The 15,504-nt window shown below is 40.4% G+C and overlaps 1 protein-coding gene across 4 annotated transcripts in view; it reads right to left on the reverse strand.

Moving 5' to 3' along the window:
• Positions 1 to 15,504, reverse strand: part of IFTAP (intraflagellar transport associated protein) — a 61,277-nt gene that overhangs the window by 23,929 nt on the left and 21,844 nt on the right. For all 4 annotated transcript variants that reach the window (XM_065636786.1, XM_065636785.1, XM_065636783.1 and 1 more), the window contains exons 3-5: positions 3,716 to 3,873; positions 1,380 to 1,451; positions 351 to 405 (exon numbers count right to left, since the gene is read on the reverse strand). In XM_065636786.1, coding sequence (XP_065492858.1) covers positions 351 to 405; positions 1,380 to 1,451; positions 3,716 to 3,873 — 285 coding nt within the window. The remainder of the gene's footprint in view (positions 1 to 350; positions 406 to 1,379; positions 1,452 to 3,715; positions 3,874 to 15,504) is intronic.

Below are 15,504 nucleotides of genomic sequence, written 5' to 3' on the forward strand. Positions count from 1 at the left end.
CATTACTTTATGGAGAAACTTTTGTAATTAAAATAATTTCAATACAAAACAGAAGTGCAGAAAAATGTAGAAACATTGCTAACAAGAAGTGTTCTGTAATTCTGAAAAATCTTGGAAAAAAAAAACCTGCTTAACAGGACACAGTATAATAAATATTCCTTATAATTTATTATCTCATTACCTCTTAGCATGAGGAAATGCGTACTTTAATTTGGGGAATTTGGGCAATTTGTGGAATTTTCTAGCAATAGAAAAACCGAGGAAGAACTTCTTTTTTAGAGGTGCTCTAAGCAATGTCTATACACTTGCATCCAAAGACAAACAATCATACGAAGGGGTGGGAAGCCTACCACTGCATGTCTCTTCATCCATGTCTGTATCTTCCAAATCTAAGCACTTGTCCACCTGCCGTAAAAACCCCAAATTAGAAAACAGATTACAATGTATGAATTCCATTTCTTACAGTAGAATCCAGAGCTAAGCAAAAAAGCATTGCATACTCTCCTTCATCTTCTCAAGTTTACCCTGCATTTTTCCAAGAAAGCATATGAATTTTATTTGAAATTGGTAACCCAAAGGAAATACTTTTAAGTATAGGCAAAGACTTGCTGTCAGAATTGCGGCATACAGTGATAGGAAAGAAGCTCAAGCTTTACAACAGCTTTTTCAGGAACTTAGTGGGAAAATGGAGAAGTAAAATATTTTCACAGGAAAAAGACACACGGTAAGTTACTCTGCAGTTTTGCAAGCTCACTGCATACGGCACAGAGACAATATATGCTGTAGGCAAAGCAGAGCTTGATCCTTCTGTTTTGATACTAGTGGTGAACTGAAGAGGAAATAAAAAAGCTAAGAATTATGAAATGTTTAGTATTCCATCTGGGACATCGCACTACTGTTGTATCAGGCTGATGTCCCTTCAAAACAGTTTAAACTATCTAAAACTTACAACAATGAAAGACACTTCTTATTTCAAGTAGCACTCTGACTAGATGCATAGGGTGAGAGTGAAAGGCCTTTCCCAGCCTATGTGAAAATAGTGTCACCACGAAGGATTTACTACATGCACTGGGTAGTCTTCTGTGTTTCCATGCAGTAATTAGAGATGCTCTTAGGTATTTTTTGCAACCTAATTTGACACCATTCTCATCAACACTTACGTAACGTTTACACTTTAGAAGTACATGCTCATTAACATTCGAAAAAAATTTTGGATGGCAATGCTCTCATCCTTCTTTCCCACAGATTGGAAACAAATACATCAACAAATTGCAAGTACTTTGTAAATGAATAAAGCAAAAATCAGTCATGTTCTCCTCATAGTCCCCATTTCAAAGAAAATCATAATGTGAATTTGTAAAAATCAAAGAAAACCTCACCTTCACTCTTTCAGACAGACTGAGATTATTTCCATCAGAACCATGAGCTTTCCAGCTCTCACTCATCACTGCCTGTAGATAGATAGGCAGAAATATTTATATGCACGAAACAGAACCAAAATCACAGTCAAAGCTCCTACTGATTTACACATACAGATCCTCTACTGTGTATTTAAATTTTTGAAAAAATTGAATGCAATGCTCCTGAAAAAAGAGCATATGCAGGTAATCCTCTGAAATCTTACATAGGACCAGACCGAATCAATGGGAATAACAGTGCAAATAATCATACCATGCCTAAAAAGCAGCATTTAGAACAGAAGCATTGTTTTCGATACCAGTTTTCTTCTCTCCTTCCTTCCTTAAGGCAGGCTTAAAGGTTACAGTGGCCAACTTACTGCATTACAGCTTCCTCTTGCTATAATGCTAGTAATTTTTCTGATGCATTCTACTACTACTGTATTTGTTTCTTAAACTGCTAATGTGACAAAAATGTGCAGCTATTCCTGAAACTTTTTTCTGTAGCAACAAAGACAAGTATTAAGATGTTCCATTGAATAAAGGATAATGGAAGTTGCCCATTGCTTTATGGGGCACAAAGCAAAATCAAAGAGGCTAGCGTAAGACATGCAATGGCAGTCTATCCCAATAATGGAACCATATTCTTCATGAGAAAAATGGCAAAAAGAGTCTTGTCATTATTATTACACAATCAACTGACAATGCATTTTTTTTTTCTAAAAGCCTCGCTTGATTCCACCTCAAAGGGATATGCTAGTAGGAAGGAAAATGACAGCTTGTGCTTTTTGACTGAGGCCTGGCAGGCCCATAATTTGAAGGTGCTTAAATGTATTGCTCTGTGTATTGCACAAAATGACTTGCTACTTCTTTTTAATAGTTTAATGAAGGGGATTTTTGAGTACAGGCTAGATCACATCTTAGTTATTTGTTATTCAGGCAGGAGGGCAGAAGTTCTTAACCAGTGGTCTCAGATTTCCATCTTGCTCTCTCAATATGATGTCTGTTGTTTTCCTGTCCCTACACATCAAAACCTTAATCTCATATGTTTCAGATGATTAAAAATGCCTCTGGCCTGCCTACTGTTTACTTTAGGTATTTGAAGCAATCTAGCTTCAGTAACACAAAATTCAGTACTTCCTAAAATCCTCAAGAAACAAAATAAATCTGTGCATGCTGGTGTCAGAGAGCGATAAGGATAATGGCTCAAACATTGTGGCAAAACCAGTTCATCCAGCCACAGGATATGGTACATTCCGTATAAGGTGAATTGCGATTTATATATCAACAACAAGCTAACCAGCCACAGACAAGGCCAGCTGGTGGGGGACATGCCAGAGGGCATATAGTTCCACCTTCTCATACGCCCAGCATGGCACAAAGTGAAAAGCTGAGACCCTTCAAGATGGCCTGAGACTTGTCAATCTTTCACAGTCACTCCCCCCCCAGACTTTTCTATCTTTTTCAATAACACCTCCACAAAAGACCAAAAATTACACAAGCAGGCAACCCAGAGGGCTATAAAGGCCCACCTTGTGCAAGCACCACTCTGCACACCAGCCTCATCACATGAACTGAACAAGACACTGGAGGATGCCACACATGGCTGCATCTGAGACTACGAACTCCATCACACACAAAGCGGAGCCATAAAGATGGTGAAATTTTTCTCTCTCTTTTCTTTCTTTCCTATACTTCTATTCTTTTGCTTCCCTTTTTATAAGTAATATAGTAACATAAGATTTACAGCCCCACATATGCCACAAACTTTTTATGTTTACCAACTGAACCTACAATAACATAAATCCTTCTGCCACCAAATCACATGCCAATTGGGCCAAGCTGCAAAATAAAAGCCTTTTGCTTACGGACCTTAAGTATTGTATGTACTGTTTTCCAACCAAGGGGACCCACCAACCTGAGACACTTCTCTCCTCACCCATACCTCTGGGCAGGACGTGACAGCTGGCATCCATGCTCTCAAGGCTTTTTCCTTTTTGCTAACTTCTATTGTTAACTGCAGTCTTCCGTGAAAGCATTACAAAGGTCTCTGCAGGTTGCCTTATTTATTTTATTATTATTATTTATTTCTTATTTATTAGTCAGATTATGGCAGCTCTTCAGTAGAGCAAATGCCACTGCCAAGCGTGACCCCTGCAGGTGTCTCTGTAAACATTATATATTTAGGTAGTATTTTAAATATTTGCCTTAGCTGGGATAAATAGCACTAGCCTCTAACATTTGGACAGTGTATCTCCCCATATTTTAATCTGTTTGAATGTGGTGCTTGTCCCCATGAACAAATTTGAACTCATTACCTCTTTCTTATTTGGCATCTGTGGTGGAAGAGACACCCATATTTCTTTGCTTCTTTCAGGTGAACCATCGTGTTTATTTCCATATGATAATTCAGAAGTAGAAAATGTTTTTCTCAGGGAGTTCACTTTAATTCCTTGAATTGTCTTCCCCTCTTCATCTGCAAGGAGAATCACACCAGATCAGAAAACATAATGACCTATCCAAGAAAAAGAAAACTGTGAATGTCATTAGCTCTAATATTGACTTATTTTACACATTTACCTTTCTTCTCCTGCTCAGAGCTTACATGTGCATCATATACCTGTATTTTGCAATCTTTATCATAAAACCCAATACACAGTTTGAACTTCAAGTGCACAGAGTATCACCTGCTCCTCAATACTGAAGAATTGTCTCAAAAGCTTATGCAATATACAGAAAACTTGATAAAATAACCTGGGAGCTGAAAACGCCCAAAACAAGCAAGACAGTAAGTAAGGTTACACCTTAGTTTTTATTTAAAACCTTTGTTTAAATGGTCTCTGATTGCTGCACAAAATGGCACATAACATTTGTGTCCGTGCCTTCATCTGGCACTGCAAACACCAGCATGTATGAAGACACGAGATCTGTGCTCACAAAATCATTTGATATCTTAAGCAGTTAAAGGGTACATATTCCTTTACATACCTAGCTGATAGTGTACTGAAGAGAAGCTGCCAAATTCATGTATACTGTGATTAAGTTATAAGAGACGTACCCATCATTAACCAATTGACATGAGACAAATGCTTTCTGACCACCTGCAAAACGAGGGGATATTTTTCAAGTTTTAGATCCTTCTGCATGACAAGAGGGAGACAGAAGATTAAGTGATACATTGTTTAGAAGCAGAGTGCTTAGTTTATATTTAACTAATAATTAATAGGTGTATTGTAAGTAAGAAACTAAACAATTATAACTAACATCAGCAATTATTTCTTAGTGTAGGTGTATTGCATGTCAAAATTTTCAAAAATTCTAATGCATGTGTAATAATTATGTGAATATAAGCAACGTAAAAGCATCCAGTTGCTGGAGCACTTATGGAGAATGATCCCCAGTGTTCCCCAGCACTGAAAAAAATAAAAGAATGCCACTTAACAGTATAATTGACTCTGCTGTTAAGTTTATTTATTTCAGTACCTCCTTATCAAGCACAAGAAAGGCCTCTGATTTTGATCAGAGTACAATGATGAATTAGTAAAAAAATTTAGTAGTTCTTGTATTTTCTAGCTGAATATCTTGGTATCATCCAGTTTATACTGACTATCAGCCCAAACATGTGCCCCATGTGTGAACCTTACAACTCTTAGAGCAAACGCCCATGTTGTCTAGTATAGAAGTGAGCCTTGGCAGTTCTTGTCAGAGCTGATACTGATACTGGCTGTGAATCCACCCAGGGTCAGCACCCATAGAGCTCTTGGGTGTCCATGGGCACCGCTGCCAGAATCTCCACCAGCACAGATGCACTGAAAGGTCCTATAACCTAACCACTACATCCCTAGTTAGTAAAACACCTCATTTGAGCTGATTTCTTTAGGTACTGCTGCTTTCAGTGTTTAAAAACTATAGTATGCCCTTGACTTAGCTTACTACCGATTTGGTTTCTCCCCTATATCAGCAATCTGACTGGGTGGAAAAAATTAGCAAGTAAATATTTTTTAATTGGGATCAAACTAACAAATGGCAATATGCCAGTGATATTTCACAGAATCACAGAATGATTAGGGTTGGAAGGGACCTCTGGAGATCATCTAGTCCAATCCACCTGCTAAAGCAGGTTCACCTAGAGTAGATTGCACAGGAATGAGTCCAGGCAGGTTTTGAATGTCTCCAGAGAAGGAGACTCCCTGACCTCTCTGGGCAGCCTGTTCCAGTGCTCTAGCACCCTCAAAGTAGTTTTTCCTCATACTCAGATGGAACCTTCTACACTTCAGTCTCTGCCCGTTGCCCCTCATCCTATCATTGGGCAGCACTGAAAGAAGTCTGGTCCCATCCTCTTGACATCCACCCTTCAGATATTTATAAACATTGATAGAGATCCCCTCTCAGCCTTCTCTTCTCCAGGCTGAACAGACTCAGCTCTCTCAGTCTCTCGTCATAAGAAAGATGCTCTAGGCCGCTAATCATCTTTGTAGCCCTCTGTTGGACTCCCTCCAGTAATTCCTTGTCCTTCTTAAACTGGGGAGCCCAGAACTGGATGCAGTACTCCAGATGCAGCCTCACCGGGGCAGAGTAGAGGAGAAGAAGAACCTCCCTTGACCTGCTGGTCACACTTTTCTTAATGCACCCCAGGATACCATTGGCCTTCTTGGCCACAAGGGCACATTGTTGACTCATGGTCAACCTGTTGTCAATCAGAACTCCCAAGTCCTTCTCTGCAATGCTGCTTTCCAGCAGGTCCATCCCTAACCTGTACTGGTGCCTCGGGTTATTCCTCCCCAGGTGCAGGACCCTACATTTGCCCTTGTTGACCTTCATCAGGTTCTTTTCTGCCCAGTCCTCCAGCCTGTCCAGGTCTCACTGAATGGCAGCACAGCCTTCTGGTCTGTCAGCCCTTCCTCCCAGTTTGGTATAATCAGCAAACTTGCTCAGGGTGCACTCAGTCTCTTCATCCAGGCCACTGATGAACAGGTTGAACAGGACTAGACCTAATACTGACCCCTGGGGAACCACGCTAACTACAGGCCTCCGACCAGACTCTGCACTGTTGATGACAACCCTCTGAACTCTGCCATGCAGCCAGTTCATGATCCATCTCACCATGCATTCATCCAGCCCACACTTCCTGAGCTTGCCTGTGAGGATGTTGTGACAGATGGTGTCAAAAGCCTTGCTGAAGTCAAGGTCGACAACATCTACTGCTCTCCCTTCATCTATCCAGCCAGTCATACCATCACAGAAGGCTATCAGGTTGGTCAAACATGGTTTCCCTTTGGTGAACCCATGCTGACTACTCCTGATAACCTTTTTTTCCTCCACATGCTTAGAGATGCCACCCAGAGTAAGTTGTTCCATCACCTTACCAGGGATGGAGGTGAGGCTGATTGCCCTGTAGTTTCCTGGGTTGTCCTTGCCCTTTTTGAAGACTGGAGTGACGTTGGCTTTCTTCCAGTCCTCAGGCACCTCTCCTGTTCTCCACAACTTTTCAAGGACTACGGAGAGTGGCTTTGCAATAACATTTGCCAACTCTCTTAGCACTTACAGGTGCATCCCATTGGGGCCCATGGATTTGTGGATGTCCAGTTTATCTGAACGATCTCTAAACCGATCTTCCTCAACCAAGGGAAAGTCTTCCTTTCTCCAGACTTTCTCTCGTACCTCCAGGGTCTGGGATTCCTGAGGGCCGGCCTTAGCAGCAAAGACGGAAGCAAATAAGGCATTCAGTAACTCTGCCTTCTCTGTGTCCTCCGTCACCAGCGTACCCACCTCATTCAGCAGTGGATCTACATTTTCCCTAATCTTCCTTTTGCTGCTGATATACTTGAAGAAGCCCTTCTTGTTGTCCTTGACATCCCTGGCCAGATTTGCTTCCATGTGGAGCTTGGCCTTCCTCACCACATCCCTGCATACTCTAATAGCTTCCTTATATTCTTCCCAGGTGGTGTGTCCCTTTTACCACATTACACAAACATCCTTCTTCTACCTGAGTTTTGACAGGAGCTCCTTACTCATCCATGCTGGCCTCTTACTCCCTTTACTTGATTTCTTCCTCATAGGGATGCATCAGTCTTGAGCTTGGAGGAAGTGACGTTTGAATATTAACCACCTCTCTTGGACGCCCCTGCCTTCTAGAGCCCTAACCCATGGGATTCTTCCAAGTAGGACCTTGAAGAGGCCAAACTTCGCCCTGCTGAAGGCCACGGTTTTAGTCCTACTTATTGTCCTCCTTCCTCCACGTAGGATCCTGAACTCCACCATGTCATGGTCACTGCATCCGAGGCTTCCTCCAACCATGACATCTCCAAACAGTTCTTCTTGGCTTGTTAGGACAAGGTCCAGCAGCATGCCTCTCCTCATTGGCTTCTCCACCATCTGTGTCAAAAAGTTGTCATTAATGATCTGTAGGAACCTCCTGGACTGTGCGTGCTTAGCTGTGTTGCCACCCAGCAGATGTCAGGGTGATTGATGCCTCCCATGAGAACCAGGGCATGTGATCATGAGGCTACTTCCAGCTGTTTGCAGAAAGCCTCATCAACTTCCTCTTCCTGATCAGGTGGCCTGTAGTAAACACCCACAACAGTGTCCCCTGTGTTAGCTTGTCCCTTAATTTTTACCCAAAAGGACTCAAGTCACTCATCATGCCCCCCCAGGCAGAGTTCAAGACATTGGAGCTGCTCTCTCACATAAAGTACAACTCCTCCACCTCACCTTGCTGGGCTGTCTTTCCTGAAAAGTACATGGCCTTCCATGACAACATTCCAGTCATGTGAGCTGTCCCACCACATCTTTGTAATAGTGATGAGATCATGGCCCTGTGAACACACATAGGTCTCTAATTTTTCCTGTTTATTCGCCATGCTACGCACATTGGTGTATATGCAATTGCCTGAAGTTTAGATCCTCAGATTAACGATTAAATAGAGATGTTCAAGCATGGTCTGTTCCCTTAGGGAATTCATTTGGTCTTGAAAGACAGACTGGAAAAACCTTTTGCCAATGCATTGACAGAAGATTGGAATAATTTCTCTCATGTTTATTTTATACACCAACAGTGGCTAACTGGGCCCTCACTGAAAAGAGGGAAGTATTCAGAAACAGAAATGTTTGTGACAACTTCTCGGACAAGAGCAAAGTTAAGACAACTATTAATGCTTCTGACTGTCCTACCATCCAGGTGCATGGGGCATGGAACAGCCAGCAGAATTAGGATACAGCTACGTGATCATCAAATGAAATCTCAACAGTACAGACTGGATCTAGGAGCTGATTACAGATCAGGACAAGTATGTGCATGAAAGTATGGAATTCCAAACCCATGCTGAATAGTTTCTTTCTTACAATATGTCAAAAAATGTACTCATCATGGCCAAAATAAAAATGCAGGACTTTTTTTTTTATTATTTAAAAGTCCCGTTATCAAATATGGAGTGGCTATAGCACACTCAATTCAAATGAACTTCATACCACATATTCTTAATGAAAAATAAATGCTCATGTAATAGAATTTCTTTGGTTTAGTTTGAAAAATCTACTTTGTAACAATAAGAAACATGCAGTGCATTTCTAAAGCATAATTATATGTTCCAGGTGTTGAAGTAATTCTTGTGGGGAGTTTTAATAATGCCTTTCAGGTTACTACATCGAGCCATCCACCAAAGAGGGACAGCTCTGTGCTGCAGTTTCTATGACACATAGAAAGGACTGGCAGTCTGAGCATAACCTGAAGTCCACACTCATAATAGTCAAGGTTCATAGAAAGTAAATTGCACTAGACTAGAGAAATCAAGCAAACAGCTTTTAATTCTCAGACCACAGATGGATCCTCTGAATAATTCCTGCATCCCAGGTCTCTTCATACGACATCTGGCTTCCTCCTGTTTTTTTAACAAGTACTTTCATGAAAAAATATTTGGAAACAGCAGTACGTATGGGCGATCTTTTCTTCCTACGCATTCTCTTTTTTGAGCCATGGAAATGAAGTAGTATTACACAGAAAATCCTCTTTTAAGTTCTTGACAGGCAAAATGGTCACTCACTATTTGAAGATTTTTTGCTGTCACTACATAGAAAGAACTCAATGACTAGGCTCAAAAAGCTTCAATCTTTTGTCATTGTCTTGGTAAACCAGGATGGACTTCCTGTTTTATAGTAAGAATTGACAAGTTTGATACTAAAGACTGACAAGCCACTAAAGGATATTAATGTATTTTAGAGCATGTGTGTATTAGCAAATTATGCTGCCAAACGTGCAGACCTACAGAGTAACAATAGGGACTGAGGACCCAGTATACCCTCTGTGCACATCAGGAGCCTTTATACATGAGAAGAGAGAAAAACCTCCTAGAAGCCATACACTTTTCTCAGCCAAATCAACAGAGACAAAAGGCATCATCAATGGAATGATGGGCAATGTAATTCATACAGCTGACAGGCTCTGAATAAACATGATATTCCTATGCAAGCCCATACCTATCTTGGATATCGCTGTGGTCATTCTTCTGTGGTAAAAATCAGATCATCCTTCTCCAAAATATAGGTTCTGAATTCTCCAAATAAAATAATATCACTTTTAGCATCAAAGGACCTATGACACATTCATTGGGCAGTTATAACTAGACAGTATACATGAGCTGACAAACTTATTTTATTAGCTTATATATTTTTTGGACAGCTGAGCTGTTGTCACAGTTAAAAAGCTAGATAGATTAAATGAGCTAATAAGAAATCAAGAGCATTTGTAGTATTTATGTGCCATTATCAATCCCAGACTACAGCTAGAAGCACTATCCCTTTTCCTATGAGATCCATCATAAACTGCTGTCAGAAACTTTTTTTCTGGTTAAGACCATTGCAGAGTTTTGGGTTATACAGAATATTAAACATTATATTTGATGAGACATTTACACCTGCAATGTGACACTAGATTCATGACTGCAAGTGAAGAAAAATTCAGAAGTAAAAGAAAAAGATCTAAGCAACCCAAAGCAGTTTTGAAATGCATGCCACAGACAGAATATCAGCTATGCAACCATGCACATAATGAGGCTATGCCACATAAATTGGAGTGGGGGAGGTGAATCAAATATTACATTGCTACCCTCAAGCACTTTCCATCAGGGCCATTAAGATCCACCTTCAGATGTCCAGAGTAACTACTGACACCTGTAGTTTCTCAATGCATGCACAACATAACTGGCTCTCTTGAAGCAGTAGCAATCATGGCCTTAAAAAATATTAAAAACAACACACACAAGTAGTTCTAAATTAAAGGAAACTAGAATACGCAAAGAAATATCACAGCTGTATTCCTTTGACAGTGTTCTGAATTTCAACCATTTCTGTCCTTACTTTTGAAAGACATGGGGAAGGAGAAAGAATTACATTCAAGCCAGCAAGAGGATCACTCTGCCTTCCCCCTAAGTGATAACTGACTCATTACGCACAGTCACAGTTCTGAACCTGCCAAGACCAAGATGTACAACACTGGCCTATTTACCACATGCAATGAAAATTGAAAATAAGGGGTACAAACACAACAAAAAGTAGCAGAAGAAGAAGGCTGAAATGATGGAAAGATTCACATGCTCACTCTGCAGACAGTTTTTCAGTCTTAAGTTTTTAGAAATTCCACTGTCAGTACTTAACAATGAAATAACAAGCAGCTTAGGTCTCTAGAGAAGTAAATCTGACTATCTCAAGAGTAGTAGCCATCATAAATGTGTGTGTGTTACTGAAAAGCATGTTGCAGACTTCAGAAACATTTCTATCAGAAAGTATATGCAGTTTGATAATTTTTTCTCTCTTGCTATCTATCCTTGATATTGTTTCAAATTCTCTTTGTCTTCCAATTTGGAATGGAATCTTTTGAAAACGTTCACTGATCACCCACCTATTTCAAAGAATAATGGAGTCACCACAAAGCCAGAGAAGAGAGCTGCCAGAATTATCAGGAAAAACCTCCTGTCAGTGTAATCTGTTAGATGAAGTAGTAGCCCCAGAAGAATGGTAGAAGTCTTGTGGTTTGAAACATTTCAAAGCCAGACCAGATTCAACAATCAGTAACATGCTGTAGAAAATTTGGCTTGGGATAATATGCTGAACAAAACAATATAAACTCCCAGGTATTTCCTGCCTTTTTTCAATTCAATGAATTCATTCAAAAAACAAAAAGTGTGTGAGAATAAGAAACAGAGCCCTTTAATTACATTTAAAAAAAAATAATACAGCAAAGCTACTATTCTAAGTTCCAATTTACTTCTTTGTCGTCAAAATGCCGGACTTAGGGCCAGCAGAAGGCCTGTGAACTCCTTAAATCCCTTCCAAGTTAAGCTTTGATGGAAAACCTGGGATTCAAATAATACAGTGAATTTGTGCAGGACTCCTGAAGAAAAAATAGTTTTAGTCACAGTAGCATGATAACTGTCTTGCACAGAGGTCACCAATACAAATTTCATGTTCATTCACTATCTCCATTCCTCAAACATATTATCAGAAAACAGTCATATTTTAAAACAAGAATAAACCCTGTCACTGAAATGTTTCCACAAAACATCACTTTGAGATGTCCAAAAGAGCATAGAATACTCTAGAAGTACCTGTATTTACTTATTTACAACGATGTAAACCATTGTATGGTACTGAGTTCATTTACCCTAAATGCCAAGCTGTAAGAGGATAAAACGCATTTCAAGGCCAAAAATCCAATTTACTGGGAAGATAATTTTTAAAGCCTTTTATTTTGTTTTGCTAATTCAATAAAACCAGCTCCCAGATGTTCTGCAGTAACCCACTCAAAACTTGCTGCCTCCTTCTGCTTGTATATTGCCCAGCTGAGAAGAGAATGTAGTGTTTATTTTAAAGTTACTTAGTCTAGAATCTGATTTACATTCTCAAGCTATCTTCCTGTTTCCATGTATTTAAATGCATAAATCTCTGTAAATCAATGCAGTTTGGCCAACTTTTCATAACAAAAAGCTCAAGTTTCCCATACAGTAAATACCTGAAGAATTTCAGTATCAGGGTCCTATATGCCTGTCCATAAGCAGGAGCGTAAGTGCAATTCAAGCCCCTAAACTTCATTATATAGTGGTGTTTTAAGACTCCTAGGGCATCCTGCCTAGCCTCCTGCTGACACAGGATGCTCCACAGACAGTATTAATGTATCATATCTGCCAACCCTCAGCATCTCCATGGATAAAGAAGTGGCTGGATGGCTGGGCCCAAAGAGTTGTGATGAATGGAGCCAAATTCAGTTGGCAGCCGATCATGAGTGGTGTTCCCCAGGGCTCAGTATTGGAGCCAGTTCTGATTAATGTCTTTATCAATAATCTGGATGAGGGGATTGGGTGCACTCTCAGTGAGTTTGCAGATGACACCAAATTGGGTGGAAGTACTAAGCTGCTGGAGAACAGGAAGGTTCTACAGAGGGATCTGGACCAGCTGGATCATTGGGCTGAGGCCAACTGTATGAGGCTTAACAAGGCCAAGTGCCAGGTCCTGCACATGGGCCACAACAACCACATGCAACCACATGCAAGGCTTGGGGAAGAGTGGCTGGAAAGCTGCCTGGAGGAAAAGGGTCTGGGGGTGTTGATTGACAGCCGGCTGAACATGAGCCAGCGGTGTGCCCAGGTGGCCAAAAAGGCCAACAGCATTCTGGCTTGTATCAGGAATAGTGTGGCCGGCAGGTCTATAGAAGTGATCGTTCCACCGTATTTGGCGCTGGTGAGGCCTCACCTTCAATATCGTGTTCAGTTTTGGGCTTCTCATTATAAGAAAGACATTGAGGTACTAGAACAGTCCTAAAGTTACATTTGGCCCTTTGAAGGCAACAGCAAGGCTGATGTGGCCCCTGGTGAAAATGAGTTTGACACCCCTGTACTAGAGGGAGTTCAGAGGAGGGCGACAAAGCTGGTGAAGGGTCTGAAGCACAAGTCTGATGAGGAGCAGTTGAGGGAACTGGGGCTGTTTAGCCTGGAGAAAAGGAGGCTGAGGGGAGACCTTATCACTGTCTACAACTACCTGAAAGGAGGTTGTAGCATGGATGGCCTTGGTCTCTTCTCCCAAGTAGCAAGTGATAGGACAAGAGGAAATGGCCTCAAGTTGCACCAGGGAAGGTTCAGATTGGATATTAGGAAAAAATTCTTCACGGAGAGGATGGTGAAGCAGTGGAACGGGTTGCCCGGGGAAGTGGCAGAGTCACCATCCCTGAAGGCGTTTAAAAGGCGTTTAGACAAGGTTCTTAGGGACACAGTTTAGTGCTGGAGTTAGGTTATGGTTGGACTCGATGATCCTGAGGGTCTCTTCCAACCGAAATGATTCTATGATTCAATGATTCTATCCGAATTGTCTATCCCCTAGCTACCTGAATTCCTAAAGTTCCATTCCAATCTTACTCAACCAAAACCCTCACTAATTTCAATGAAAGTAATGTTGCAGTAGTATTGAGTAAGCAGAACTCTTCTGTCAAAGTAACTTGATCTATGGAGCAGAGAAAATAATAAGTTACTTGCCTAAGTGTGCAAATTAATATTTGTAACATATCTTGAAAGTCCAATACATCAAACAGTGTGGTCTTCCATTTATACACTTAACCTCCAGATAACACGCGCACTTTTGCTGCTGAATCCCCTTTCCTTCACTGCAGTGTTTCCCCAGTGTAACTCATTCATGCCTATGGAATTCTTTCCTCTTTACACCAGAACAGAGACTCAGTGCAGCCTTTTCCTGATTAAATGACAAATAATCAGCAAAACGTATTACCTTTTTCTTTTTTTTTTCCCTTCAAAAAAGGTCAGCTTTTACTGCAACCAGTAATACAGGCTTGATTCATTTCTCAATAATGCAAATTTCCTAAGGAAATTTCACTACACCACGTCCTCAGCTAGGATAAATACATATTCCACGGACTGGGACAAGTAACTTCAGTGGGACTATTTCTGACTTAAGAGTAAACTCTTTAAGTCCCAGTTATTTTGACAGCAATTTTTGGATACTTCCCTTACTGTAGGATGTTTAAAAAAGACAGGAAAGGACTTTTTTTTGGTACATGCTCCTCAGGGGAAAGACAAATGACTGTTACCCTCAGTATACTTCATCCACTCTCACACACCTGCTTTAGCTTAATGTACAGCAATACTTCAAAACTAACTCAGCTCTTTATTTTCAAAAGTTTAACTGTTCTTCTACTGTATCAGTATCTCTCCCTTTTTCCTTAATGGAACATATATGTTGTGGTTTTATGTAGTGTTTATCTGTATCAATATATCTATTTCTCTGTTATGTTTTAGATAGTGCCAGTGTTAGAAAAGGGGCAATATTTCCTGTTTATACCACACTCACCCCAGCTGATCATTTAAAAATATGTATTATTCTTCCACGGTTCAACAGTGCTGTTTGCTGTATACCTTCTCCATTTGAATATTATAATGCAATCAGTTAAATGACAAAGCAAATGTCCACTTGACCATTTCAGCAGCGTGCCATGAGCAAAATCCTGCTTCTCCCAACAGATGATGACAAAAAATAATCTTTAAAAAATTCAGAAAACCGTGACAGAAATCTTAGAGCAGATCCTCAGCTGACATTAACCAGCAGAGTCCTGTTAAGGGAGCTACACATCTTAATATCTACCAGGGATCAAGTGCTATCTCTCACTACCAAGCAATGCCAACATACTAGATCAGATTTCTAGTTCTAATGATAAAGAGTTTTAATGTGGTGGAGAAAAAAAAAAAGTTTTCATGAAGGCACAGGCTGTACAAATGATAGTATTTCGCAATCATGATTTGACAGTGTATCAGGATCTAAAAGCTGGAAGACTTTTTCCGGAGGTTTATAAAGGTGGGCCTGCTTCCAATAGCTTCAGAAAAACTACACTATCCTTTACAGAATGTAACTAGTGTTACATTTCAGAAATTGTGTTTAAGAGATAGTTTAGGAAGAATTTTAAATTAGACAGTAACTAAGAGGAGAATACTAGCTCAGTGTACAGGAACTCCATACTTCTTTCTGAGTCTTTCCGACACTGAGCCATACTTTGAACCTTGGCGAAAAGTAACAGAATGTGAGTTGATCACCTAAATAAGCAGTGTTGGTTACACTT

The sequence above is a fragment of the Caloenas nicobarica genome, chromosome 5, assembly GCF_036013445.1.
Source record: "Caloenas nicobarica isolate bCalNic1 chromosome 5, bCalNic1.hap1, whole genome shotgun sequence".
Taxonomy (NCBI): Eukaryota; Metazoa; Chordata; class Aves; order Columbiformes; family Columbidae; genus Caloenas; species Caloenas nicobarica.